The sequence below is a fragment of the Galeopterus variegatus genome, unplaced genomic scaffold (assembly GCF_000696425.1).
Source record: "Galeopterus variegatus unplaced genomic scaffold, G_variegatus-3.0.2 Scaffold1342, whole genome shotgun sequence".
Classification (NCBI taxonomy): Eukaryota; Metazoa; Chordata; class Mammalia; order Dermoptera; family Cynocephalidae; genus Galeopterus; species Galeopterus variegatus.
Window position 1 is genome coordinate 202,213 of NW_007727453.1, and position 25,938 is coordinate 228,150.

At 34.5% G+C, this 25,938-nt stretch overlaps 1 protein-coding gene across 1 annotated transcript in view; it reads left to right on the plus strand.

The window, feature by feature from the left end:
* ZNF292 (zinc finger protein 292) overlaps nucleotides 1–25,938 on the plus strand; it is an 88,052-nt gene that overhangs the window by 35,446 nt on the left and 26,668 nt on the right. The window contains exons 3-5 of the mRNA XM_008576377.1: nucleotides 10,862–11,016; nucleotides 11,210–11,288; nucleotides 13,551–13,686. Coding sequence (XP_008574599.1) covers nucleotides 10,862–11,016; nucleotides 11,210–11,288; nucleotides 13,551–13,686 — 370 coding nt within the window. The remainder of the gene's footprint in view (nucleotides 1–10,861; nucleotides 11,017–11,209; nucleotides 11,289–13,550; nucleotides 13,687–25,938) is intronic.

The following is a 25,938-nucleotide window of genomic DNA, read 5'->3' on the forward strand; positions in this document are numbered from 1 at the left end:
ATAGGGGTCTAGTTTCAACCTCCTTCATGTGAAAGATTCTACATGTTTTCCCATTGCTTTGACTTTTTAGATTAAACTTGGGTCATATTGCCATCTTTAAATTTTGTCTTTCAGCATCCATTAATGTTGTATTTCCATTTATGAAGCCTTCTTTTATGCCTTTAAATGAAGTTTCATAACTTTTTTCTGAAAAGATCTTATAAATATTTTATTCAATTTATTCTTATGTACCTATGGGTTTTGTTATCATGAATGTTATCTTTTTAACAGTTACACTCTCTAATTGCTAACTTTTAAATAGAATTGCAATTGATTTTACATATTGATCTGATACCCAGCTACTACACTGATTTCTCTTGGACTTCTTATGTATGTTTTGTCTGCAATAGTGACATTTTTAATTTTTCCTTTCCAGCCCTTATTGCTTTCATTTCTTTTTTCTGATTGTGCTGATTAGCCCTACAGTGTTGAGTACAAGCAGTGATAGCAGGCATTTTTTGTTTCTGACTTTAAAGGGAAATGCTTCTAACATTTCACACTTAAGAATGAGGTTTGCTGTGGTTTTTACTGAACATCATCAAGTTAAGGAGCTTTCCTTCTATTCCTTGTTGGTAACATTTAGGATTTTTAAATCTCTGTTTATAACTGAGATTGGCCTATGATTTTCCTTTCTTATACTATATGAGGGTACTTCAAAAAGTTCATGGAAAGATTAGTATTATCTTTTAATTGCATTTTTCCATGAACTTTTTGAAGTACCCTTGTACATATCCTGTTTGGCTCTCAAGTTTTTTGGCCTCAAACAATGAATTAGGGGATTTTTTCTCCCTCCTCTCTTTTCTCCTTTTCTTTCTTCTAAAAGTTTCTGTAATAAAGAGATGATCTGTTTCCTAAAGGATTGTTTGCTGGATTTTCCTTTAACAATCATCTGGTGATTTTTTTTTTTTTTTAATTGCTAGATTCAGTTTCTTTAGTAGGTAAAGGATTGTTTTTTCTATTTCTTCTTGATAGTTTCAGTAACTTTTTCTAGAACGTTTTCTATTTTATTTAGATTTTAAAGTTATTTAAAATTAGAAATAAGATTATTCAATGTATTATCTTATGATTTTTAAAAAATCTGTATTGCTTCTGTAGTTATGGCCCCCTTCTCCTTCCTAATACTGTTTATTTGTGCCTTGTCTTTTTTCTTTATCAGTTTTGCCAAAGGCTTTTTTTTTAAAAGTCTTTTCAAAAGACCAGATTTTGGTTTTGTTGACCCTTTCAACATCTTTGTTACATCTTTATTTTCTCTTTTATTTATTTCTGCTGCTATTTTTATTATTTAAAAATTTTTGTTGTACTCTCTTTGAGTTTATTCTGTTATTAGTCTAACTTAAGTTGTCTATTTAGCTCAGTTACTTTCATCAAATTCTGCATAACAAACAACCACTAAAACCTTAGTAGAATATAACAATAAGCATTTATTGCTCACTCATCTGAGGTCAGGTGGAAGTTGGCAAGGCATCTATTGATCTTGGCTGGACTGATGCACATGTTTGAGGTTGGCTGACTGTTAACTGATGTATGTTGACCTCAACTGGAGCAATGGGGATGACATCTGCCTCTCATTATCCTCCTGGGAACAGCAGGCTACTCTGGATGTATCTTCTCATTTTGATGGCAAAGTGTAAGAGAGCAAGATGCTTAACTTATAGCTGGCTTACCATCACTTTTGCCCCATTCTTTTGGCCAAAACAAGTCACATGGGTTAGGAAATTATTCTTTATCATTATGGAAAGTATTCCAAAGTCATGTGACAGAGGGTATGGATACAAGGAGGAGTGAAGAATTTAATCTCCCTCACCTCCTATCCTCAATATTTTGCTTTTTCATACTCTTATTACAGAAAAGTTACAAGAATCCTACCGTGAATACCCATATACCTTTCACCAGATTCACTTGTTGCTATATTTGCTTTATCTCACACTTTAATTCTTTTCTTTTTTTTTTTTCTTTTAAACTCTGAATCCTTTAAGAGTTAGCTGGCATCATGACATTGCTCCCCTTATATACATTAAGTATTTATCCCCTAAGGCCAAAGATATTTTACTACATAACCACAACACAATCATCACACTCAGGAAATATAAAATAATATTATATAATTACAGTATGTATTCAGATTTCTCCATTTGTTCCAACAATATCCTCTTTTGCTATTTTTTCTTTTTCTTTTAATTCAGTCAGTTCTGCTTTATTGCAACATAGGCATTCCTAATAAACTCTTTGCTATCCAAAACTGCACAGTAAAAATCACAGGACTTACGGGAAAAATGGGGTTAGAGGCACAATACTCAAACTTTTACTAGTGTCTCTCTCTCTCTCTCTCTCTCTCTCACACACACACACACACACACACACACACACACACAACCTTATAAAAACAATAGCATGGTTTTACATTTAAGTGGTTAAAAAATATGTAAGTACTACAATAAATGTGGTACTTCGCCTTGAAAAAGATCTGAAGTTTGCTTATGGAAGTGCTCAGAAGGAAAGAAAAGATGTCTGAAGGGATGCAATTTGTGACTTATTATAAGGACAAATTCTCTGAAATTGGACATAAAGTTATAACACCATGTGTAGATGGCTATGTCTAATAACACTCATTGTGGTGAACTGAGGCAGCCGGTACATTTTTAAATTGTGTGTATGTGTTTATCTTGCATATTTTTACATAGCTCAGTTCAGCTGGGTACAGTTTTCTACTTTCACCTAATGTTTCTCACCAAAAAAATAACACATAAGCAAATGAGAAATTCATATTTTTCTCATATTGTGTTGGAACATAGTGTGTTTTTTTAAAAAAGTTATAGCGTAAGTGACAGTATAAATATTTGCATCTGTAAATTTCCCTCTTAAGATTGCTTTTAGCTGCACCCTACAAATTTTGGTATGTTGGTTTTGCTGTAATTCAGGTATAAGTATTCTCTGATTTCTATTATGATTTCTTCCACCCATGATTTAGAAGTACATTTATAATTTTCCAAGTTTTTGGTTTTCTTTGTAGGGATATTCTTTTGTTAGTAGTGTCTAACTTAATTGCATTGTGTTCAGAGAATGTGAAATGTATTATATTTGTTATTTCTTGTTACTGTCTGTGTGGCCCAGTTTGTGGTCAGTTTTTGTAAATGTTTTATTTCTGTTTGCAAATAAGTGCATTCTTTGATTGTTAAGTACAGGTTTCTCTAGACTTAAATTATCTTTTTTCCCCCTTAGCTTAATTTTCTATGTATTTATCACTAATTTAATTCAAACTCTCCCTCAGTTGTATAAATCTCCTTTCAGCTTATCTGTTTGCAAATAAGTGCATTCTTTGATTGTTAAGTACAGGTTTCTCTAGACTTAAATTATCTTTTTTCCCCCTTAGCTTAATTTTCTGTGTATTTATCACTAATTTAATTCAAACTCTCCCTCAGTTGTATAAATCTCCTTTCAGCTTATTCAAGTACATTAGGTGGTCTGTCAGTTTCACCTTGAAGAAATTTCTCCTAAAGCCATCTGACATGCTGTAGTTATTCTACAGGCCCATTATACATCTGTCTTCTTGAGTTCTTACTACATCATCTTTCTTTTATGTTAGATCCCCTTTTCCCTGAATATTATTCTCACTCTTTTCTTGGTTTATTCTCTTATTTTGATGAAATTTCTCTTTCAGTAGCATTCTGAAATAATGTGCTTAGAAGGTGAAACCTTTGAGAACTTGTATGTCTGAAAATGACTTTTCTGTCTTAATAATTATAGTACTGGGATAGAAATAATTTCCCCTCAGTTTTTAATGCAGTGCTTCATTTTCCTTTTGTTCCAGCTTTGCTGTTGAGAAGTCTGCTGCCCCCTCCCTGCCAAGTTTATTTTGAATCCTCTGTTTGCTGTTGAGCTCAGAAATTTTATGAAAAAGTTTCTTGATACACATCCACTTTTACTAATTGCTGGGTACTCAGTGGGTCTTCTCATTCTTAAAATTTATGTCTTTAGGTTTTAGAAAATTAACTTGTACTCTTATTAATTCTTTTACTTTTTCCCCTTCATTTCTCTGTTCTGACTTCCTGGAATTTGTTATTGATTATGGGATCTTTAACATTAATCTCCACATTTTCTTATCTTTTCTTTCCTATCGCCTTTGCTTTGCTTTCTAGGGAAAGTTCCTCAATTTACCCTCCAACTCTTTTATTTGGAGGTTTTCATTTCTGCTACCATATTTTAATTTTCATTCATCTTTTTTCTGTACATATTCCTTTATGACATGGTGTTTTTGTTCATAGGTATTATATGTTCTCTCACCTCTCCTAAGATATTAATGATAGTTTCTTGAAATTTTATCTTCTCTCTGCATAGTCTCTGCTCACTCCAAGTTGCTTTTTTTCCTGTTTGCTTTGGTCTCTTGACCTTTCTCAAATGTCTAGTGATCCTTGGCTGTCCACATTTAAAGGTATGCTGCTTAAAACTGATTGAGATCTCAAAGCCCATGTGTGGGGTTTGTTGTGGTCTTCACCATAAGGGGGTCTTGCTTCCCTGGGAAAGACCTGGTATCAAAATCTTGGGTCTTTTTTCTTTGAGTTCCCAGAAGAAGACTCAGCTAGGAACTCTGAAGGTTCTGGCAGGTTCTGGGGAAAAGAACTTGAAAAGGAAGCTGTCTTTAGAGTCAGTATGGAAAGTTGACTAAATGCTCTGAAAAGCAAGAGACTCCCCTCAACTGGGTCCAAAACACTTCTGCTGGAAATGGAGCATAGCAGTACCTAGCTTGGGTCTCCTAGCTGTGGAGAGTAAGGAGGAAATCAGGAATGCTTAAATAGACTTTTCAACTAATCCTCTCATTTTTAGCCACACTTTCACCCCTATTTGCAGAGGCATCTGTAACTCCCAGTTCCTGAGCTCTTTGGTGAGCCTGCAGAGTTAGCTTTTTTATCTAAAGCCCACTTAGGAGTCACTTTTCTTGGAATGTCAATCTTACAGGTGCTTTCCAGCTTTTCAAATTTTATTTCTCTTTTCCTTCATTCCCATTTTCCTATTCCTTATCGGTTTGTGCCACTTAATTTCTTTATGTGAGAAACCTTTCTTATTGTCTTACTGTTTATTTGACTTTGAGTTGGATTTTCTAACTTTCACGTAAAAGTAAGTTTAACTGGTAAAGAAAACAAGTTATTTAAATTTATTGTGGCTGGCAAATTGTATAAATCATACTTACCTCATAAAGTTGTGAGGAATAATTGAAATATTATAGGTGAAAGGCACTTTGTAATTAGAAAGTAACTCCACAGATTGATAGTTTTGTTACATTACCACAAACAGTATTTGTTTATAGTGGGCAGAATGTTGCACAGAGAGTAAGGCTGCCTGTCTTTGCTAGTTACCTATTGTATAATATTGTGCATGTCACTGGACCCTTTAATGACTATGCTATAAAACAGAATTAAATGATCTTTAAGGTCTCTTCTGATTCTGTGAAATGAAAATGAGTCATCATTCTGGGATTCCCGCCTGAAAGTCTTGTATTGATTAAGGCAGTAGATATAAGTAAGTAACTCTTTTTTAATTGAAGAAAGCATAATTTATTAACCTTGATTTATTAACCAATATATTAACCAAGATTAACCTATTAATCTTGCAGATGCTTTCCATTTCACAAAGGTTCAACTAATCTTGGTACCTTGAGAACAAGAGAAGCTCTACTATCAATATACCTAATTGCTATAAATATCAACTCTCATAGCTTTATACAGATTATAGATATTTGCTTTTCAACCCAACTTTTTAAGTTCTCCTGCATCTAATCAGTATGAATCATCAGTTTTCTTTTTCACACCATCTCTCATAATCTGCCATCATCTTTTTCTTCTGCCCTCTACCTATATAAATTATTCCTAGATGACTACTAAAGCCACCTAAATGGTCTCTTTGTCACCAATATCTGCTTCCCTTTCCTCTTTCCTTGTCTGTAAAATAAGGTGAAAGGAGATAATTTTTTGAGGTATTTTCTGGCTCTAACATCCCATTACTTGTCAACTCCTATTTTTCTTATCGATTCAGACTCTATTATATCCAAAAGAACTCATCTTTGGTTATATGTTAGAGTGAAGTTTAAAAACTTCTGAGGACAGTAGAATTCAATTAAAGTAAAGAAATAACTTACAGGTACCCTTTGCAGAGCTAGATGTATCAAGAAATATAAGGTTTGGGGAAAATGTAGATATATATACATATATCTATAGATTTATATGACTTTTTAGGGGTTTTTTTTGTTTTGTTTTTTGTTTTCCTGATGGTTGAGAGACAGGAAGAGGAAGAAGTTTAGCATTTCAAAAGCTGTTGGGAAATCTGTATGATATATTTTCTTTTCTCTTCCATAAAGAGTTTTTTTTTTTTTTTTTTCTTCTCCTTTTTGTCTTTTTTTTTTCGTGTCCGGCAATGGATCGCAACCCTCAGTGTCGCGCCTGTACCGGACCGGGACCGGCAACAGGATCGCAACCCTGGTGTTGCACCCACACCTCGCTCAGCCAGTGAGCGGGAACCGGTCTGTATGTGGGATCCGAACCCTCGGCGGGAGCGCCACCGCGCTCCCAAGCGGCGCACTGTAGCAGTGCGCCACCGGGCCGGCCCCATAAAGAGTTTAAACTATTACAGAAATTGATTTATGAGCAAGAGGACTAATAGAGGAAATCTAATCATTCAATGTAATCCATGTTAGATTAAGCTTGAAATTCCCTAGACATCTAAACTTGTTTTTCCAGAAAAAGAATATTATTAATAACTTTGTGTAGAAAGACAGTTAAGAATTGTATGCATTGTTGGTGTTAATTCTGAAATCCTTGAAGATACGAGGCCATCCTCTATCATATCTCCATAACAGCCAGGTAGAAATGCCCAAGGAAAATACTAAAACCAACTATGCCAACATTTGCACCTGTTAGCATTTCTTAATCACAGAACATCATGCTAACATTTTTTCCCTAGAAATAGAGGGGTAATCATAAAACAATCTGAGAATACGGAATTTTTTCCATTTAATTAGTAAGTTTGTTTAGATTTTTATAAATCCTGTGAAGAGGTTTTTTTTTTTACTCCTGACACCAAACACATGGTGTCTTTTCCCACACCATTTCTCCAACCCTCCAACACCAAATAGGTGTCCTGCAACTCAATTCAATTCTGATACTACCCATAGTTAGCATCAAATTCCACAGGTTTAGGGGCTCAATCCAACAAGACTGCCCCACTTCAGATGCCAGTCACAAGTACCAGGTCTTCACATTACCCATGCTTTCGTCCTACTAGGCTAAAAATTGCGGAGTTCCCACAACTCCCTCCTCAGGTTCAATAATTTGCTAGAATGACAGAATTCAGGAAAATGCTATGTGGTCATCCCCTGGTGTCTGCAAGGGATTGGTTCCAGGACCCCTGTGGATATCAAAATCTGTGCATGCTCAAGTGTCATATAAAATAGCATGGTGTTGCATATACCCATGTCCTCTCATATGTATACTTACCTACACATGTCCTCTCATATGTATACTTTAAATCATCTCTACTTTTAATAATTAATACAATGTAAGTCCCATGTCCTCTCATATGTATACTTTAAATCATCTCTACTTTTAATAATTAATACAATGTAAGTGCTATGTAAATAGTTGTTATACTGTATTTTTTAAATTTTGTTTTATTTTTTATTGCTGTATTTTGGTCTTTTGTTTTTCCACATATTTTTGGTCCACAGACGTGGAACCTGCGGATACAGAGGGACAGCTGTGCTTACTATTACAATTTATTATAAAGGCTACTAATGAGCAACCAGATGAAGAGGTACATAGGGTGAGGTCTGAAAGGTTCCTGAGCATAGGAGCCTCTATTCCTATGGAGTTAGGATGTGCCACCTTCCTGGCCCTTGGATGTCTTTGCCAACTCAGGAGCTCTATGAACCTGTTGTTTAGGGTTTTTATGGATTTTCCATAACGTAGGCATGATTGATTAAATCACAGGCCATTGGAGATTGAATACAATCTCTAGGCCCTTTCCTGTCCCCAGAGGTGGGAGGAGTCAGGCTGAAAGTCCCAGCCCTCTAATCATGGCTTGGTCTTTCTGGTAACTAGTCCCCATGCTGAAGCGATCTAGGATCTTCTCAGCCAAAAGTCATCTCATTAACATATGATAAAGACAATCTTATCACTTAGGGGATTTCAAGAGTTTTAGGTGCTCTGTGCCAGGAGCTTAAATATTTGGACAAACAACCAAGTATTTTTTATTATACCATGCCTGTTTGTCTGTGAATGGCACAAGCTTGAAAGACTAATCATGAGTTTAATATCCCTTTTAACCGAATGGTTGCATAATTAAATTCCATATTTTCTTGGGTACCCTTTTCTAGTTCATAATGGTTTAATCAGGAACTAATCCCAGTTCATAATAGCCCTAATCAAAATCACCATGCAAGAGAATGTTTTTATATTCCAGCAGTTGATAACTCCCTGTCATTGTCCTCTGAATGATCTAGCTGGTTAAAAGATTGGAGAGTATAACCATTTCAGATCCGTGAGAAATATGTTATTCTTTATTTGAGATATATTTAGAAAAAAATAAGAATTATCCTCCAAAAGTGAATCTCTGGATCAGAATTATATATAAAATAGTGACATGACTAGGCAGATATGAGGCTTTAATTTCTCCGTTCACAGAAGCCTGACTCATCTGGGATATAGAGTATGCAGCCTCAGCTCATGTTTCATGTTAACCAGCTACAGTGTCATTCTTTCATAATTACATTTTAACAGTCCCATACCTCCCTAGAGAATTCCAGGAAGGTACCTTTGTACAGAAACTCTGCTTCCCCCTCCCCCAGTGTCTCCATCCCTACCCTGAACTTAAAAGTTCAGGAAGGGCTTTACCTTTGGATTTCTGGGTATTTCAAATTTGGGTGGAGCTAGGGAACTTATTCCTGATTCTTTTTATTCCCACACAGATTCTATTCTGAAGGTTTTGAATATAGGGGGACTGTGAGGTGAGGTGAGGTAAAAGTGTGTGTCTGGGAGCAGATTGATTTTAGGGCTCATCTGGGAAAGATTTGGGTATTTTTTTTTTCCCCTGGATATCTGAGAAATACATTTTAACACTTCGGCTTTACCTGGAGTTTTTGCTGTTGGAGTTGGTTTTGGACCTAGTAGAATGTTGCTTGCCACCACCGTACCCTTCATTCTGCACTGTGGCTGCAGGTTTTCTGTCTTTTTTTCTCTCTAGTTATTCTGACAATCAGTATTTGCCCTCATTTCTTAAGGGTGAAAGGAAAGGGTTGGAGTTGAGGGAGGGTCAGGGTCTATGAATATATGACTACTTAGAAAGTGAGTTATTATGTTGTGCTTTAATTTATCAGATTACTTTTTCTGTTCCTTTCTTCCTTCCTTATCCTCTCTGATCACTTATTGTACCTGCTAGTTAGAGGTTAGAGAGGACAAGGTAGTGTTTTCTTTTGGGTGTTTGGTAGTAGAATATAATTCATTCCTTCCTTTGTTCCTTCCATCCATCCATCCATCTGTCCATCCAATTATTATTTTTTTTTCCTTTTTGTCTCTTTTTTCGTGACCGGCAACGGATCGCAACCCTCAGTGTCGCGCCCGTACCAGACCGGGACCAGCAACGGGATCGCAAGACCTCGGTGTTGCGCCCGCACCTCGCTCAGCCAGTGAGCGGCCAGTCTGTATGTGGGATCCGAACCCTCGGCGGGAGCGCCACCGCACTTCCCAAGCGGCTCACTGTAGCAGTGCGCCACCGGGCCGGCCCCCAATTATTTTTTTTTAAAACTGCTTCTGTGTGCCAGGGGATACAATCCTTCATTTTTTCTTCCTTCAAGATACCCTCTTTTATAGGAAAGGACACCTGAATTTCCATATGCGATTAAGTGAGTCTTAAACCTTGAAGAGTGAAGAGGACCAATTATGGCCGTCCTTTGCATAATAAAAACATTTACTTAGAGCCCCACTCCATTTAGCATAACCTTTTAGATAATTTTTAGTAACTCATGATTTTAATAGCTATAGAGTCTAAACGTGTATTTCTGTTTAACTGCTTTCGCCAGTTTCTTCCATCTCTTTGAATAGAATAAACAGCATGTTTTAGTAATTCTGTTGAGGTGAATTTGAAATATTAATAGAAGGATGAGGAATTTTTTTTGATTGAAAAAATAATTATTTATTACAAAGATTATTTTACCTTATAATCACTCTTTAATATCTTTAATATTGATTTTATATGTTGAAAGTCTTCAGATGACTTTTTAAATGGTAAAGCTTGTCAAAACATCATTAATTTATTACGTACTATTTTTTTTTTTATGTACTGAAAAAGTACTTGTCCCTGATGACCATGTGTGATTCATTTGTTATTAGGTATCGAATTTTCTGCTCCTTGTATGAAAAATAGAAACATAAGTATTCTTTTAAATTCTTCACTGCAGATCTGGTCAAGTATTACTTGCTCTGGTGTGTTCTTTTTAAAATAAGTTTTAAATCTTAGAAATTATTGGATGAAAGGTGACATTTTGACTAGGGAAGAGAGGAGATAATGCTTGCACTATTTAAAACTAGTCTTGATGAAATGGTACTATTGCTGAATGAATTAACACTAATCTTTCCTGTACTATACAAAGAGCTTCTAGAAATATGACAATGGCTTTATTTCTTTTAATATTTTAATCAGTATAAGCTACTTTTTGTTTTTATAAATAAAAAATGTTCCTTTTCAAAATTTCTCAGGGAGGGAAGAAAAACACAGTTGATTAGTCAATGTGTATTTTTATTTACATTTTGAATACTTTTTATTATTTCTTCCAAAATAGACACTCCTTGAATATGCAGAGAAATGGAAAACTTCAGAAGATCCATTACCTTTATTGGAGGTATACACAGTGGCTATCCAAAGTTATGTTAAAGCCCGACCTTATCTTACCTCTGAATGTGAAAATGTAGCATTGGTTCTGGAACGCTTGGCATTGTGAGTAGAACTTTGAGTAAATAAAAAAACTAGATTTAGCCTTTTTTTTTTTTTAACTTTATGTCTTGGGTCTTATGATAGTTTAACTTTAAATAGATTAGTTATGGGGAATCTATGATATTAAAATTACTGGTTTTATTTTACTTTGAATTTTAGTAATTATTCATAACCTTACCAACTCTTTGTTTTTTAGAAGCTGTGTTGAACTTTTACTGTGTCTGCCTGTTGAGTTATCAGATAAACAGTGGGAACAATTTCAGACACTGGTGCAGGTGAGAATATTTACCTATTAGATTTAATATAGTTATATCTTAAGTCAGTTTTCATTCTTAAAAAATTATTTGGTTAAACTTTAAAACATCTAAGTGATGACAAACATCAGTTATCTGCTCTTGTTAACATTAATGTCTTGCATATAGTAGATGCTAAATAAATGTTTGCTAAATAAATATATACATTTAGATAGATTAGTTGAATATTGCACAGTTCTTTAATACCAAATAATTAGGGCTTTGCCAGAGCAGTAAGGGAATGCCCTCATTTGGATTTAGAAACAGTTTGACTGATTGCTAAAATCTGCAATATGTTTTATAAGAATTTAACATATCCCATTTAATACTTATGAAAACATGGGGGTGGGTATATTTTCACCATTTAAAAGGTGAGGAAACTGAGGCTCATACTCTAAAATATTTATCTGCCCAAACTTATGCAGCTAATGTCACAAAAGTAGTTATTTAAACCAAAGTTCTTTATTCTAAAGCCCATGCTTTCTCTCTTATAACTGAAAACACATGCTTTGTCTCTTATTTGGTGCTGTTATTCTCCTTACATACATATGGTAATATACAATTTAGCACTTAATTATTTTGGAGTTTTTTAAGAATGTTAAATTTTGTTTCAAGCACTAGATTGTGCTGGATATATTATAGCTTCAAGTAAATTTTAATTAATTGATTAGTTTAAAAGAATGTTCCTGATAGCTAGTTGCAAAAGGTATAGTTTTTTTTCTTTCTGTTTCTCTAGCCAGAGTTCCTAAAATGTCTTTTGGCCTTATGTTTGTCTGTAAGAAATATATCAAAAAGGATTAGTCTTAAATTTTAGAAGCATGTGAAATAAGCTAATAGGCAGAAAATAAACTTTTCTATTGTAATATTAAACATTAAAGTTTACATCAAGTGCAAGGTCCTTGGAGATAGAATTCATATCTTATTTAATACCATAGGATTCTATACTCTGTCTTACACATGATAGATGCTTAATAACTGTTTGTTGAAATAAAAGTGTCTTGTCCTGTTTGTCACATTGCAACTAACTTTTTGATTACGCAATTTCTACTTCAGCATATTGGTAACTTGTGTCTTAGGTTTTTTCCCAGCAAGTATTTGTTTCTAGGTAAATAATTATTTCAGAACTTTTCATTGTTTGGCAATCAGATACACCCAACTAAAGAATTAATTAAATACTTTTTTTATATACAAATATAATACTGAACTCTTCACACTACTGATTTTGTTTGCTGACATTAGATAAACTTTTAAACCTCCCTTTTTTAAACAAAAGCCCTAGTTGGTACTTTTTCATACGGATTAATAAGAAAGAAATAACTCTTTAAATCCCTCTATGTTCAGCTACTACTCTAAGAAAATTTCTTAAAGCACTTGAACTGTGTTGCAATGGGAAGATTTTTATGGCTTTGAGGAATAGACATTTTGTCTGAACATAGCATGCAGCTTTAAGAGTTTCCATAACACTTTGCTCCCATTTCAGAGCTTCCTCAAGGTTAGTTTATACCTGCTTAACAACATTTGTTTTATTTTCCCTGTATTTTGACTGTTTAAACATTTCTTTAAACCACTAGGAGGTAAATCGAGTCAGGGACTAGTTGTTCTTTTACCCAGTACTTTGCCCATATTAATTCTCAATAAACAATTTCTGAATTGAATAAAAACTATTGGTCTTTTGTGGACTGAAGAATATGCCAATTGCATGAACACTTGGAAACAACTAGTAAGCAAGGTTTAGAGTCAAGTTTAACGTGAAATTGCCAAAGCTTTGTAGTAAAATAAATGAAAAATCATTATTTAGTTTTCTTTTCATTAGACCCTTTTATTGGAATATGTGTAAGTTGCTTAGGCCATGATGCAAATCCTTTCATTAATGGTGGTAGATACTTCGGAAAATTTTTATTGCTAACACAGAAGATATAAAATGTGTAAGGTCTTTTATGCTTATGGATATTCTGATAGCTTCCTTGAGAAATAACTTTATTCTTGGTTTAGATTTTGGAAAAAAAAAATAATATGCACTTATTTCTGTAAACACATTATATTAAGATTTACAATTAATTTATTTTTTATCTTTGAGATTCATCTATAAATGTTAGAAGTGAAAAGGAATTCAGCACTTTGTAATGTGACATGAAATTTTTAAGATGAAAGACTTTTCAAAAATTTAGTATTATATATAAAGCCTGATAAGCTTGCTTTTGAAAATCTGTTGTAATTCTTTGGATGTTTATTTAATATTTATAGGTAGCTCATGAAAAGCTGATGGAGAATGGCAGCTGTGAATTGCATTTTTTAGCTACTCTAGCTCAAGAGACTGGGGTGTGGAAAAACCCGGTACTGTGCACTATTCTTTCCCAGGAACCATTGGATAAGGATAAAGGTAAATTTTCTAGAGAGAGAGAGAGAGAGAAAAAAAAAAAAGAATTATTAGATTAGAAAAAATAAGTATTTAAAATTGTCTTGATATAATTCATCTCCAGATATCTCAATTAAATTTCATCTGAAGTGCTTGAGGCCCTTCACCTTTATTTTATTTGGGGGAAGATGTATAAAGTTATGGAATCTTAGAGTAACAGAAAAACTAGAATTTTCTCTCAGCATCTTTTCAACAGACAAATTCCCTCTGTAACATTCTGACATGTGGCAGTCTAGCTTATATTTGATGATTAACTTATTTGACAGATGGAGAAGCAGAAATTGGGTAGTTAAATTGTTTTCCTTAAAATAGAATAAGAAATCAGCACTATAATTCTCAAATCTTCTGTCTCTAACATTAGTATTAGTACTCTTTCTCAGACAGTTTATTGCTCAGTTTTATTTTATTCTGCTCTGTCATTAAATGAGCTCAGGCACCAAAGATCCCAGTTAAACTCAAACTGGCAGATATCCTATTGGAAGTAGATGGCTAAATCTCTATATGTGCAACACATAATGTTCAAAGTTTTAAAATTGTATATACCATGAAGTCTGGCCAGTTAACTCAATTGGTTAGAGCATGATGCTGATAACACCAAGGTCCAGGGTTCGAACCCTGTACTGGCCAGCTGCAAAAAACAAACAAACAAAAATACACACACACACACACACACACACACACACACACACAGCACAGTTGTCTTCTAGGTACTTTTCTTGAGATTATTTAGGAAAGTTTGCCTAGATTTCAGCCTACCTTTTCTAACATATTTAACTGAAGAAGTAAATAAGAAATTATTTTGTAATATATGTAATAGAAAAGCATATATTAACTACTGTAAGCTTCTTCCATTATTTATGGCTGCTTTTCTTATTGATTGATGGCAGATTACAGGTAATTTTGCTATGTGATAGCAAGTTATGAAGGCCGTGAGAATGTTAAGCTCATTGCTTATGAACTCTTCTGATATTTTGATATTTACCAAAAGGCTTCCCAGCCAGTCTCCAAACATCTCTTTGGACTGGTTGTTTCTACCTGATTTTCCTCTCTACCATTTTCTCCATGCTTTCCTGATAGTTCTAGCAATGTTACCTGTTTCTTAGTTTTCACAGGAACTTTAGTATCCCCTACCTTCATGGATATCCACAGATTAGCTACAATGTTCTCAAGACCTTGGAGAAATGGAAAGTAGACCCTCATTATGTAAAGTAATAATAAATTTAAAAATTGAGAATCTTTTATTTTTTTTCCCTTTGGTATATTAGCTTTGTTCATAATAAAATAAATTTGTTTTATTTCTAATATCAATAACTTTCTAATCTCAGCTTTTAGAAATATTGGATATGATATATTAATAATGACAAATTACACTGTCTAGTTCCTAATAGTTTGGAATGTGCTTTTATATGAATGGTTTCATTTAACCTTCACAGTGATTCTGTGATAAGGTAGGATCTTTGTTGTCCCTATTTTACAGATAAGAAAATGGAGGCTTAGAAAGATTATTTGTCTTTTCCATATCACATTGCCAGTGGTAAGAGGCAGAGCTAGGAATTAAAGTCATGTTCTTAACCTCTCACTTTTAATAATATGCCCTGTTGCACCTTGACTAAATAAAGGAGTAACTCCTTTTTTCCATTTTCAATTTCTAAATAGCATTTTGCCAAGCTCAGACATTATGTTAAAGCCAGTAAAAGGAACCTTTACCTTAGCAGAGATTTAAACTTTACGACAATATGCTTAATTTCCTTACTTTTTTGAATGTGCCTAACATTGTATCTGTTAACAAATGTCTCTGCTCATCTCTGTGCTGCTTTATTTCTTGGTCTTCACCTGCCATAGCCACTGGAATAATTTGGACTATGCAGCCAGGAATTTCTACAAAGCACATGGATTGTAGGTAGCCAGATTTTAATATAGCTCGTGAAGCAACCAAAAAGATGTTAAACGTTTGCAGCCACAATCTTTACTTGGTCCTCTGTTGTTTAGAATGCTTCATTGATGAATAATCATATAAACCAGATGTGTATGTTTATTTCCTCCTTTGAAAAAATTGAAGGAAATAACTTTTTGCACATACATACCAACTTATTTACATTTTCAAATTCGATGGTGCAAGGATAGGGAACTTTTAGCTCTTGTATTCTGTATCAACCCTCGATTTAACTCAGTGTAGCCTGTAGCAAGTTTGATGAGAAGAGCAGGAGCTCAGAGAATAATAAGTATACCTCTATACGCTGTCCTCATTAGTTTGCTTATAGTGAAGCCTTTAAAGTAGTATTTGAACAGTCAGTGGGTAATCCACTTTATCCTGGATTTTTTTTGTTTAGGTTTTTTTCTTTTCTTTTCTTTTCTTTTTTAATTGACTAATTTTGGACCTACTAAAGCTTAACTAAACCAAGAAATACTCTTTGATTTGGGGGAGTGAGGGTGGGCCTGACTCAAAGATGCTGGTTTCACTTTAAGATTTTAGCATTCTAGACTGTGGTGTCTTTAATAACTAAACTAATATATGTCAAGTAGATGGTTTTGAATATTTAACTTTAGGAATACTTACATATTACTTATGCCTTTCTTCAGTCATAATCTTGGGATTGGAAAGGCACTTAATGCTCAATTACTTGTTCCCCAATTCTAACTCCCATCAAAAACATCACTGATAAATAAAATCAGCCCTTGCTTGCACACTTCTAGAGTATGGTAAATATGAGGGTTCTTCAAAAAGTTTATAGAAAAATAGAACTAAAAGATAATACAAATCTTACCATGAACTTTTTGAAATACACTCATATGTAGTTCAGTTTATTCTTAGCATGCTATTAGAAATTCTTCATTGTGGAAATTGTGAAAACTGTATTCTTGGAGTTTCCATCTTTTGGGTCTAGTGCTACCCCTGAAGCCATACCAGGCAAAGTATAAATCACTCTAACTCGGTAGCAATTGAGATTTTTAAAGATGGTCATCATGTACATACTCAGTCGTCTTTTCTTCTGTAGACTAAAAACCTTCTTCCCAGTGTGACATTATTTTAAATCTACCATCATGGTTTCTTTTCTTTGAGTGTATTTTGTGTTTGTTGTTGTGTAATGTGTAATTCTCAACACTTAATCTGTACACTAAAGATGTTCTGACCATCTTTGAGGTCAGTAGTACCCTCCCGCCTCTTCATCCTAACAATTCATACTTAAGTTAGTGTAACCTAAGGTGACATTACCTTTTGGGGTAGCCGTATCATTCTCACAACTCAACGAGGTTACTAAAATTGCACTGAAGTTTTTTAAATAAATGCTACTCTTAAATTATATCTTCCCAATTTGTATCTTTATATTTTTTCTTTTGGTACACAAGTTTATTACTTTTTTTCTGTTTAATTTCACTGTGCTATATCCGTTCTGTGTCCCCAGCTTGTCAAGATGCTTTTGAATTCTGATTTTGCTGTTCAAGGTTTTTGTCTTTCCCAGTTTTCTGTTATTAGTAGACCTCATTAGCACACACCCTATTGGCAACTAGTTCCTTGATCATAAACATAAAAAGGTCATGTCCAGAAATGATGCTTTTGAATTCTGATTTTGCTGTTCAAGGTTTTTGTCTTTCCCAGTTTTCTGTTATTAGTAGACCTCATTGCACACACCCTATTGGCAACTAGTTCCTTGATCATAAACATAAAAAGGTCATGTCCAGAAATGGGGCCCCTGTTATATTTAACAGAAATCTTCCTGTTTGCCTTTAGTTCTTTTATCCATACCTTTTGATTATCATTGTTTTATCAATACACCTATTTTTTATTTCTGGCCCACAGTTCTTTTTTTGTCTATAAGAATTTGGTGAAAGACTATATAACAAGTGGTTGGCTAGAGTTATCTTAAATATTGTTATTCAATATTGACATTAGTCTGACCAAACTTATCCTTTTTTAAAATAACTTCTTATTTTAGAATAGTTTTAGATTTACAGAGAAATTGTGAAGAGTTTCCAAATACCCCACACCCAGTTTCCACTGTTATTAACATCTTAACAGTATGGTACATTTTGCAGAATGTCCCTCAGTTAGGATTTGTCTGATGCTGTTCTCATGATTAGAATGGGATTGTGGGGTTTGGGGAGGAAGACCACAGAGGTAAAGTGCCACTCTCATCAAATCATGTCTGGGGTACATACTGTCAACATGACTTACCACTGTTGATGTGAACCTTGACCAAGTAGCTGAAGTAGTGTGTGTCAGGTTTCTCCTGTGTAACTATAAGGTAACTCTTTTTTTCCCCTTTCCATGTTGTACTCTTTGGAAGGAAGATATTGGGAAATTTTGCTCCACCTCCTTGAGGGAGCAGTATCTACATCAATTATTTGGAATTGTACACAGGAAATTTGTCTCTTCTTCATTTCCTATTTATTTAGTCAGTCATTTATAATAGTATGGCCTCATGGATGTTTATTTTATACATTGGTCATAATCCAATACTATTTTATTTTGTTGCTCAAATTATTACACCTTTGGCCACTAGGAGTTATTTCAGTTGACCCCTCTATCTCTTTGCCATAACCCTATCATAGTGGGTTTTGTTTTTTGTTTGAGTACTTTCTTACTTTCTGGCACTACAAGATGCTCCCGGCTCATCTTGTGTATTTCCTGCCCCAGTTCTACAATCATTCCTTTCTCCAAGGAGCCCTGGTTTCTTTTATTGGAGAATGGTATTAGAAACTAATACCTGGTCACTGGGTGTGCTCATTGGACAGAGCAAGGAAATATAAGTATGCATACTAACACATGTATATACACATATCTACAAATATTTCTAAATGTAACCAACTATGAATTAAAGTAAATATGAGTTTGTACTGATGTCTCTAATTCATTAACACAAGGATCATTCTAGCCTCCTTTCCTTGCATACCTGTAACTTCCCACTTCAACATATTGTCATATACTTGGAATCATACAGTATGTAGCCTTTTCAGACTGGTTTCTCCCACCATTGACCATTCATTTACTTAATTAATCCTAGTATATACATCTATAGTGGTTTCAGAGTTAATAACTTGTACCCCTGTGGTAACAACTTCATCAGTTAGAGTACAGTGCTATATTCAGTTCCTTTTGCCTTTATTCGTACAGTCTTCACTCGTTTCCAAAGTTAGTTAGATCAGCAACCTTATTTCTCCATCTCTTTCAGTGAAGTTCTTTCATACACTTGTAATACAATTAGATTCCTCTGTCACATTCTGCATTCCATCCTGGGCTCCCCCAGCCTCCTAAATAATTTTGTTAAGTCTGCAAACTTTGAGATTCCTTCTTTGTATTGTAAAGTTCTCTGGTTTTGACAAATGTGTAATGTCATGTATTCACCATTACAGTATCATATAGAATAGTTTCACTGCCCTAAAGAAGAATGACCTGTGCTTCAGCTACTCAGCCCTGTCCCAAACACCTGACAACCACTAATCTATTTGCCGTCTGTCTCTATAGTCTTGCCTTTTCCAGATTGTCATAGAATTATAGCTCATTCATTCTGGCTTCTGTCACTTAGCAATACACGATGGTACTTCAGAAAGTTTGTGGAAAAATAGAATAAAAAGATGATATGAGTCTTTTCGTGAACTTTTTGAAGACCCCTCGTACATTTAATATTCATCCATGTTTTTATGTGGCTTAATACCTCATTTCCTTTTATCACTGAATTAATATTCCATTGTATGAATGTACCATAGTTTGTTTATTCATTCACCTGTTAAAAGACATCTTGTTTGCTACCAGTTTTTGGTGATTTGTTGTAAACATTTGCATGTAAGTTTTTGTGTGGAAGTTTTCAAATCAGTTGCGTAAATACCTAGGAATGTGGTAAGACTATGTTTAGCTTTGTAAGAAATTGCCAAACTGCCTTCTAAAGTGCCTGTACCATTTCGTAATCCCATCAGCAATGAATGATAAATCCTCTTGCTGCAGACCCTCACCAGCAATTGGTATTTTCTGTTTTGGGAATTTTTGCCATTCTAAAAGGCATGTAGTGATATCACATTGTTTTAATTTGCATTTCTGTAATGACAAATGATATTGAACATCTTTTCATATGCATATTTGCCATCTGTATATCTTTGGTGAGGCATCTGTTCAGATCTTTTGCCTATTTTTTAATTGGGTTGTTTGTTTTCTTATTGTTGAGTTTTAACAGTTCTTTGTATATTTTGGGTACAAGTCCTTTTTTAAGATATGTATTTTGCAAATCTGTTCTTTCACTCTGTCTTGTCCCTTCTCTTAACAGTGACTTACAGAGAGGAAGTTTTACATTTTAGTGTAGTCTAACTTATCAGTTTTTTCTTTCATGGATCATGCTTTTGGTGTTTTATCTAAAAACTCATCACCAAACCCAAGATCTTATAGATTTTTCTCCTTTTTTTCCCCTGGAAGTTTTAGTTTTGCATTTTACGTTTGGGCCTGTGATTCATTTTGATATGATTTCTGTGAAAAATGTAACCTAATTTATGTTTAGTGAATTATGTTTTGGCTCTTACTAGTCACACTTCTTTTTCTGAACAATCACAAGCCATCTTTTTAATATAATTAATGTTTAGACTCTTACTCAGGATTACATCTGTTCCCCTTTCTACAGTTTTGTAAAATGTACCATCAGCCCCATTTGAAAATTGCATTTTCCCATCTGTTTCCACTTACTCTGTTGTTTGTTCTACTCTTTTAAATCTAAAGCTTATCAGAACCAAGAGTAGAGGAAGTCTCCTTTTCTCTGTCATCATAAATGATACATAATCAAACCCAAGCAGCAGGCCTTTCACAATGTTACCACCTCTCCCAATGTTATTGTTCTTGGCATTTTTGGTGAACTAGGGGTCATCTTGGGTTTTAGCTTTACTAACATTTTGCATAGGTTGGTATCAGGTATCTGATACTCACAGTGCATCCTCAGTCCTGGGCCTGCTTTTTTCTTTCTTTTGTATAAATCATTTTGAAATTTACACTCTGAAAGAGCTCCCTATTATAGTCACACTGAATTCTTTAGGCACTTTCCCCTGTACTTCTATATTGGGATAATTTGCAATTGCATAAATTGCATTTTTGTCAGCTTGCCAGTTCTTTCTTGAATCTTGACTCCTGCAGTTCTCTCTTTTTTTTTTTTTCTCCCCCAGAACCCCTTGGTGGTTGAAGAAAATTTCTAAAGCTTAGGCTTTTTCTTGGTACTTATAAATCATTTAGTGTTTTGTGGGGAAATAAGCCTTTATTTCAGAAATAAACTTTGCACTTTAATGTGAACATGGAAAAATTGCTTTCTTCATTTGATACATAAGTTGTAATAATATTTTAAAGGAAGGGGGGGATGGGAAAAGACAGCCAGTGATTACATGCTGCCCAGGTAAGTAGGATGAGGCCAGGTCTGAATACAGCAGCTGCATTTGCTTTCAGGTAGTAAATCTTTGGTTCTTTTACTCTTTGACACTTCTGGTATATATTTCTTGTGTGAGTGTGTGTCTGTGTGTGTCTGTACTTGCCTTCTAGAGAATGCCAGAACAAGTGATTCTGGGACCTAGACTTAAATTTAGTGACAATTTTTTTGTGTTAGGACATTCTTATAGAAAGTCACTAAAAAGAACACTTCATAGATTATATTGGGTACTCTTAGAAGTAGTTTTCTTAACCTCTTTCTGTTTGGTACTCCTTATTTTTTTTTTTTTTTTTTCCTCTTTTTTTACCTTGTCTCCTTCACTCCCCTTTGCCCTAAACTGACCTTGACTTGGTATAAGAAATAAATAAATGGAGGGTTTTATATTTTATTTTTAAAAATTTACTGCTAAATTAAGTTGCCTTTTACTTGTGTGTAACTGTTAGATGCTTATGGATCGGTGACCCTGGATAAAAGAAAGTAAGGTGATAGAACTTAACTGCAATGAGCTTGTACAATTGTTCACTGTTTTATTTCAGCCTCATGACATATTTCATATTTTGTTAATATTAATTATACCCTACTATTTTATAATTAAATACAAATATAGTGACCTCCTAATTATCATTTTTTCTAAAAATCATTTTAAAATGAACCTCTTACTTGAAACATCCTAGAAAAGTACATTTTTTTAAATAGGTGTATTTTATAATAATGTTACATGGATAAGTGTGTCAAAATTTAATTAAATGTAATACTCATAATTAAATCTTATTTCACACAATTTTAGTGTAGCAAATTAACTAGGTTCATCTATGAAATGGAATATTTTTTAATTTTCAAAAATTCTGTTTTATATCAGGCATGTCAGAAAATCAGTTATGATCATAAGCTTTACCACAGACTTAATGAAAAAGCAAGTAACATGATTTAAGAAATTCTGAAATGTAAGTGAAAATTCTGTTTTTTACAAATGTAACATCTTCTTTCCTCAGGAAAGGGTAAGACTTGGGGTGAAGATTAAGATTATCTGTAATTGGTAATTTGGACACTTAAGTATAATTTCCTAGAGCAGTAGTCTCAATCCTGGCTGTGCTTCAAACCTCCTGGAAAGTTGTTAGATATACCAGTGCCAGAGCCCTACCTCAGACCAATTAAATTAGAATCTCTGGGTATGGTCTTTGTGCCATAAGTAAAAGTACATAAGTTCAAGGTAATTGGATAGCCAGGATTAACAACCAATGTTCCAGAGTTTAAAGTCTTATATTTTTGTTAAATTTCTTAATTTGGATTTTTTTTGTTTTTGACTAACAATGCAGAATTAGTTTTTTAATGCATTATTTTTATTGTGGTAAAAAACACGTAAGATAAAATTTACTGTCTTGACCACTTTTAAGTATACACTTCAGTAGTACTAAATCTATTCACATAGTTATGAAACAGATCTCCAGAACCTTTTCATCCTGAAAATCTGAAACTCTGTACCCAATAAACAACAACTCTTTTCCCCGAGCCCCTGGTAACCATTCTTTTTGTTTCTATGAATTTGATTCCTTTGGTTACATCATGTAAGTGGAATCATATCGTATTTGTCTTTTTGTGACTTTGTAACTGACTTTTTCCACTTAGCATAATGTCCTCAAGGTTCATCCATGTTGTAGTATGTGAAGGGATTTTCTTCCTTTCAAAGGCTGAATAACATTTCATCTTAGGGCCGGCCCGGTGGCGCACTGGAGAGTGCGCCGCTTGGGAGCACAGCGGCGCTCCCGCCGAGGGTTCAGATCCCATGTGGAGACCAGTTCCCGCTCACTGGCTGAGCGCGGTGCGGGATATATATTCTGGATATAGACCCCTTATCAGATATGTGATTTGCCGATATTTTTCCCATTTTGTAGGTTACCTTTTCACTCTGTTAATCGTGTCCTTTGTTGCACAAAAGTTTTTAGTTTTGACATGATTCCACTTGTCTGTTTTTGTTTTTGTTGCCTGTACCTTTGGTGTCATAGCCAAAAAATCGTTACCAGTTCCAAAATTAAGAAGCTTTTCCTCTTTGATTTCTTGTAGGAGTTTATAGTTATGGGTCTTATGTTTAGGTCTTTAATCCATTTTGAGTTAATGTTTGTACATGGTACAATATAAAGGTCCAACTTCATTCTTTTTGCATGTGGACCTCTATTTTTTCCAGCACTATTTGCTGAAGAAACTGTTCTTTCCCCCATTGAGTCATCTTGGCACCCTTGTTGAAGATCATTTGACCATATAAACTAGAGTTTGTTTCTGGACTCTCTATTCTGTTGCGTTGGTCTGTCTGTATATCAGTATCACACTGTTTTGGTGACTACTTCTAATATATTTTGAAATCAGGAAGTTTGAAACCTTAGCTTTGTTGTTCTTAGCCATACTATTTTGGCTATTTGGGGTCCCTTGAGATTCCATGCGAGTTTTTCTATTTCTATAAAAAAATGCCATTGGCATTTTGGTAGAGATTGTGTTGGATTTGTAGATTGGTTTGGGTAGTGTGGACATCTTAACAGTATTGTTTTCTAGTCCATGAACACAGGATGTCTTTCCAGTTACTTGTGTCTTCTTTAATTTCTTTTAGTAATGTTTTATAGTCTTCAGTGCAGGAGTCTTCACCAACTTGGTTAGGCTTATTCCTAAGTATTTTAGTTTTTTTGATACCATTATAAATGGAATTGTTTCCTTAATTTTCTTTTCAAATTGTTGCTAGTGTATAGAAATGCGACTGATTTTTATGTGTTGATTTTTATATCCTGCAACTTTGCTAAATTAGTTCTGGTAATTTCTTAATGGAATCTTTAGGGTTTTCTACATATAAGATCATGTCATCTGCTAACAGATTATTTTATTCCTTTCCAATATGAGTGCCTTTTCTTTTTCTTGCCTAATTGCTGAATTGTTTTGAAAAGAAAATACAAATTATATATTTTTAAAAGGAATAAGTGATGCAGATTCATGTGGGCCATGATGAGAATTTTGGAATTTGCCCTTTGAAGACAAGGGAAAGCCACTGGAGGATTTCAAACAGAGGGAAGACAGTCAAGAGTGTGTTTTAAAAAAAAAAAAAAAAAAAAAAGCACCCGGGTCCTAGTGGAGAAGTGATGGAAGGGGTAAGAGTAGATGCAGAAGACTAGGAGACCACTGCAAGGTGCTTTGGTTAGTGATTTGGGCTTGGGGGAGGGGCAAAGATGGTAGGAGTAGAGATGGGGAAAGCGAATGAAATTGAGTATTTAGGCATTAAAAGTGACAGAACCAGATGATGGATTGGATGCATGGGTAAAAAGAGGCAGGAGAGAGCATTTATAAGGCCAATTCTTAGGTTTCTGTCTTGAGTACAACTGAGTAGTTGGAGATGTGGAGATGATATATACTGTGGTGTAGAGATGTTTGTATGCTCAGTTTGAGATGCTTGTGAATAGCTAGTTGAACATGCTGCACAGGAAATTATGTGCAAATCTGGCCATGAGAATATGCACCCAGGAAATAAGTTGGCCCCACTTTCAGGGGAATCTAGGACCTAATATAATTGGTGGTACATAGTACATACTCAGTTAATACTTGTGTAATGATTTATGTATCTCAAAAATTCAACTTATCATGTATGGGGTTTTTTGGTATTTTTTTAAATTTTTGATTATACATATTTATGGGGTACAGTATTTAATGATCAAATCAATATTATTAGCATTTTCATCATTAAAAATCATAATTATTCTTTGTGCCCCTTACCCAGTTACTCCTTTAACCCCCCACCCCCTGTCCCATGTCTGGTACTATACATCTGTTCTCTCCTTCTGAAAGTTCAGTGTTTTATAGTGGTCCCTCTGTCTTTCTCTCTCTCTTCCTCTGATTCTTGATTCTCTCTCTTTCTTTGCTCCCACTTATGAGTGAGGACATGCGGTTATTTCTCTGTGCCTGGTTTATTTCACTTAACATAATTTTTCCAAGCTCATACATGTTGCTATAAATATCAGGATTTCATTCATTCTTAAGACTGAACAGTATTCCATTGTGTATATATACCACATTTTCCTTATCTAGTCATCCATTGATGGACATTTAGATTGTTTCCATATCTTGAGCTATTGTAAATAGAGCTGCAGTCAACATGGGAGTGCGGGTATCCCTTTGACATGATGATTTCCATTCCTTTGGGTATATACCCATAAGTGGAATTGCTAGATCATGTGGTAGTTCTATCTGTAGTTGTCTGAAAAACCTCCGTACTGTTTTCTATAATAGGTGTATTAATTACTGTCCCACCAATAGTGTAGAACAGTTCCCTTTTCTCCACATCCTCACCAGCGTATGTTCTTAGTCTTTTTGATAATAGCCAGTGTAACCGGGGTGAGATGATATCTCAGTGTGGTTTTGATTTGCATTTCCCTGATGATTAGTGATGCTGAGCATTTTTTTCATGTGCCTATTGGCCATTTGTATGTCTTCCTTTGAAAAATTCAGCTCCTTTGTCCATTTTTTAATTGGATTATTTGGGTTTTTTTTACAGTGGAGTTGAGTTTCTTGTATATTCTGGATATTAATCTCTTGCTGAATGTAAAGTTTGCAAATATTTTCTCCCATTCTGTAGGTTATCTTTTCACTCTGCTATTTCTTTTGCTGTGGAGAAGCTTTTTAGTTTGATATAATCCCATTTATTTTTTCTTTCATTGCTTGTACTTTTGAGGTCTTATTCATGAAGTCTTTGCCCAGTCCTACATCCTGATAATGTATTTAAAGTTATCTGTCTTTAGGGCCGGCCCGGTGGTGCACTGCTACAGTGCGCCGCTTGGGAGCGCGGCGGCGCTCC